The sequence below is a fragment of the Lepidothrix coronata genome, unplaced genomic scaffold, assembly GCF_001604755.1.
Source record: "Lepidothrix coronata isolate B3197 unplaced genomic scaffold, Lepidothrix_coronata-1.0 Scaffold1351, whole genome shotgun sequence".
NCBI lineage: Eukaryota > Metazoa > Chordata > Aves > Passeriformes > Pipridae > Lepidothrix > Lepidothrix coronata.
This window is the reverse complement of record NW_016691531.1, coordinates 2,432-4,792: the sequence shown is the minus strand read 5'-3', so window position 1 is coordinate 4,792 and position 2,361 is coordinate 2,432. Positions and strand designations below refer to the sequence as shown.

The 2,361-nt window shown below is 43.3% G+C and overlaps 1 protein-coding gene across 1 annotated transcript in view; it reads left to right on the top strand.

The window, feature by feature from the left end:
- The first annotated feature begins 655 nt into the window (after positions 1-655).
- The window catches only part of LOC108510560 (myeloid leukemia factor 1-like), a 4,016-nt gene continuing 2,310 nt past the window's right edge, over positions 656-2,361 (top strand). Inside the window, exons 1-3 of the mRNA XM_017840238.1 lie at positions 656-734; positions 1,626-1,712; positions 2,006-2,134. Coding sequence (XP_017695727.1) covers positions 708-734; positions 1,626-1,712; positions 2,006-2,134 — 243 coding nt within the window. The 5' untranslated portion in view covers positions 656-707. The remainder of the gene's footprint in view (positions 735-1,625; positions 1,713-2,005; positions 2,135-2,361) is intronic.

Sequence of the window (2,361 nt, the reverse complement as noted above, 5' to 3'; positions counted from 1 at the left end):
TAACAACTTATTTGAGAGGATCTCCTTTTGCACTTGATATATATATAGGAAAAAATAGATTATTTTTTACAGTTCTGCCCAGTGTGTACTGCCAGAAATCTGAAGAGTTCAGATTCTAGAACTGGATAATTCCTTCCTTTTGTAGTTACAGTTCCTGTGAAGGGTTTGGTCCTTCTGTGTGCCCAGCCTGTCTTTGGGCAGGCCTTTCTCTGACCCTCCCATCTTAGTTTCCTGGAAACATCCCAGTGTTTCCCAGGATCTCCCTGCCCTGTCATACTGGGATGCTCACTGGCAGCGGGTCAGAGGTGTTGATTTGTTGATTTTAATCAGCTTTCAGTGGTTGCACAACTGGAGTGGAGCATTTCAGGCCATGTCTGGAGCTCTGAGCCGTGTTTTAAATCACATCACAAGGGGGTTTGTGGTGTGCAAATGTTTCTCAGCCTCCAGCTCTAAGTGCTTTTAGTACATCCTTATCAATATTTATTAAATGTGGTGGCAGCTCTCACTGTCTAATATCATTAGTATAAATATTTCTGCATACCCAGAGACTACTTGATATTATTAATTACCGAGTTCTCCTGAGTGACTGGTTTGATTTGACTGGAAGTGTTTAATGTCACCTGCTGTCTATAGAAGTTATTTCTGATAACAGGTAAAATAATTAAAGCTGTTGGTCCTTTTTTTTCCAGGCAACAAGCTACTCCCTCATGCCCTTTGCAGGCTTTGGGATAGGGGTTAGTATCCCAGGAGTAGCTGCTACTCCTGCTAGTGGGTGTATGCTGTGTGTGTAACCAAAGCATGGGCTCTGTGCTTGCAACCTGCCTTTGGGGGTGAATATTCAGAGACAGGGAATAATATCCTTCAGCAAAGACTGTTTTTCCCCTTGCTAAATAAAAATGCTGGGCTTTGATCCCTGGATATGGATGGGATGATCCTTGGAGAGACTCCAAACTCTGAGTGCTGCCTGTGGATGGACATCGGCAGCTTGAGCGTGTTTGTGGGGTTGTTCCCACAAAACCAGGAGCTCTGGTCACAGCTGAGGCAAACCAGCTCCTGCATGTGGGAATCTCACTGCAACTGGCCTTGGAATGTTGTTCTGCTGTAATTTGGGGGGCTGGAATATCCTGTAAAATATCTATAATCTGCCTGTAATTCAGAGCCCTTAAGGATTCCAAATTCTTGTACTCAAGAAACGAGTTGAAGATTTTATATATCTGAATTTTACTTAGTTTGGGGCTTAAGCTGCAGATTCAGTTTTTAAACTTTGAAATGAATTTATTTCAGTTTAAAGCACGAAGGGTCACACAGTCCTTTTACAGCAGAACCTGATGAGGTTGGAAGGTACATGAAAACTTTTGTAAAATAAACTCATATTGTGTCCAGTTTGACATCTGAATGTCCAATCTTCCACTTCCATCTTCCCAATATCTCCAACTTAACAACCAGGCTTCCACGCTACTTCCAGTTTTCCTTGGAAAAGATGCATTTTGGCTTGTCTGTGTGTGTGAATTGCAGTCTGAAAACCTTTCTGATGCTCTGAGTTGCATTAAAAATGCATGTAAAAAACAGCTTCAGGACTGGAAGAGTCAGAAGAGTGTGTTTTAATTGTGATATCTTTTTATCAGGATGCAGATTTTGGGGATCCATTTTCTGCCATGGACAGGATGATGTCAAACATGAGGAACAGTATGCTGGAAATGCACAGGAAATTTGTAAGTTCTTCTAAAATTGGTTATAAAACTAACTATTGAAGAATGACAGTTATTTGAAATATCACTCAGAAAAATGTTACTCATCTCAAGGAGACAGTGAGAATTTATATTTTTTGCCCAGACTATATTGTGGTTATAATTTTTCTTTAGTCTTTGAAAATAAAATCGAGGGTGTTGCCCACCAGGCCTTATCTGGGGTGCCAGGAGGGTTGATTTAATCACAATAAAATAGTAAGAAATACCTGTTACCCACCAGATTTCACTTTTGTTGATGAGTTGCTGTTGCTGTGTAGGATGACCTGTCCATGAACCCCGATGGACACACGTTCAGCTCCTCCTCCATGATGACTTACTCCAAAGTGGGGGATGAACCTCCAAAGGTTTTCCAGGCCTCAGCCCAGACTCGCACGGCCCCGGGAGGGGTAAGTATTCCTGGCATCCAGCTAAAGCTGGGCTGCCCTTACCAGGATTGAGGTTGAGCCACACCAAACCACGCTTTGCTCAAAGTTCTTTTCACTGGAGAGAGTTACTCTTGTCATTCCCAGGATCACTGAGGTTGGAAAAGGCCTCCCAGCCCATGGATCCCCCCTGTGCCCGATGCCCACCTTGTCCCCAGCCCAGAGCACTGAGTGCCACAGCCAGGCCTTCC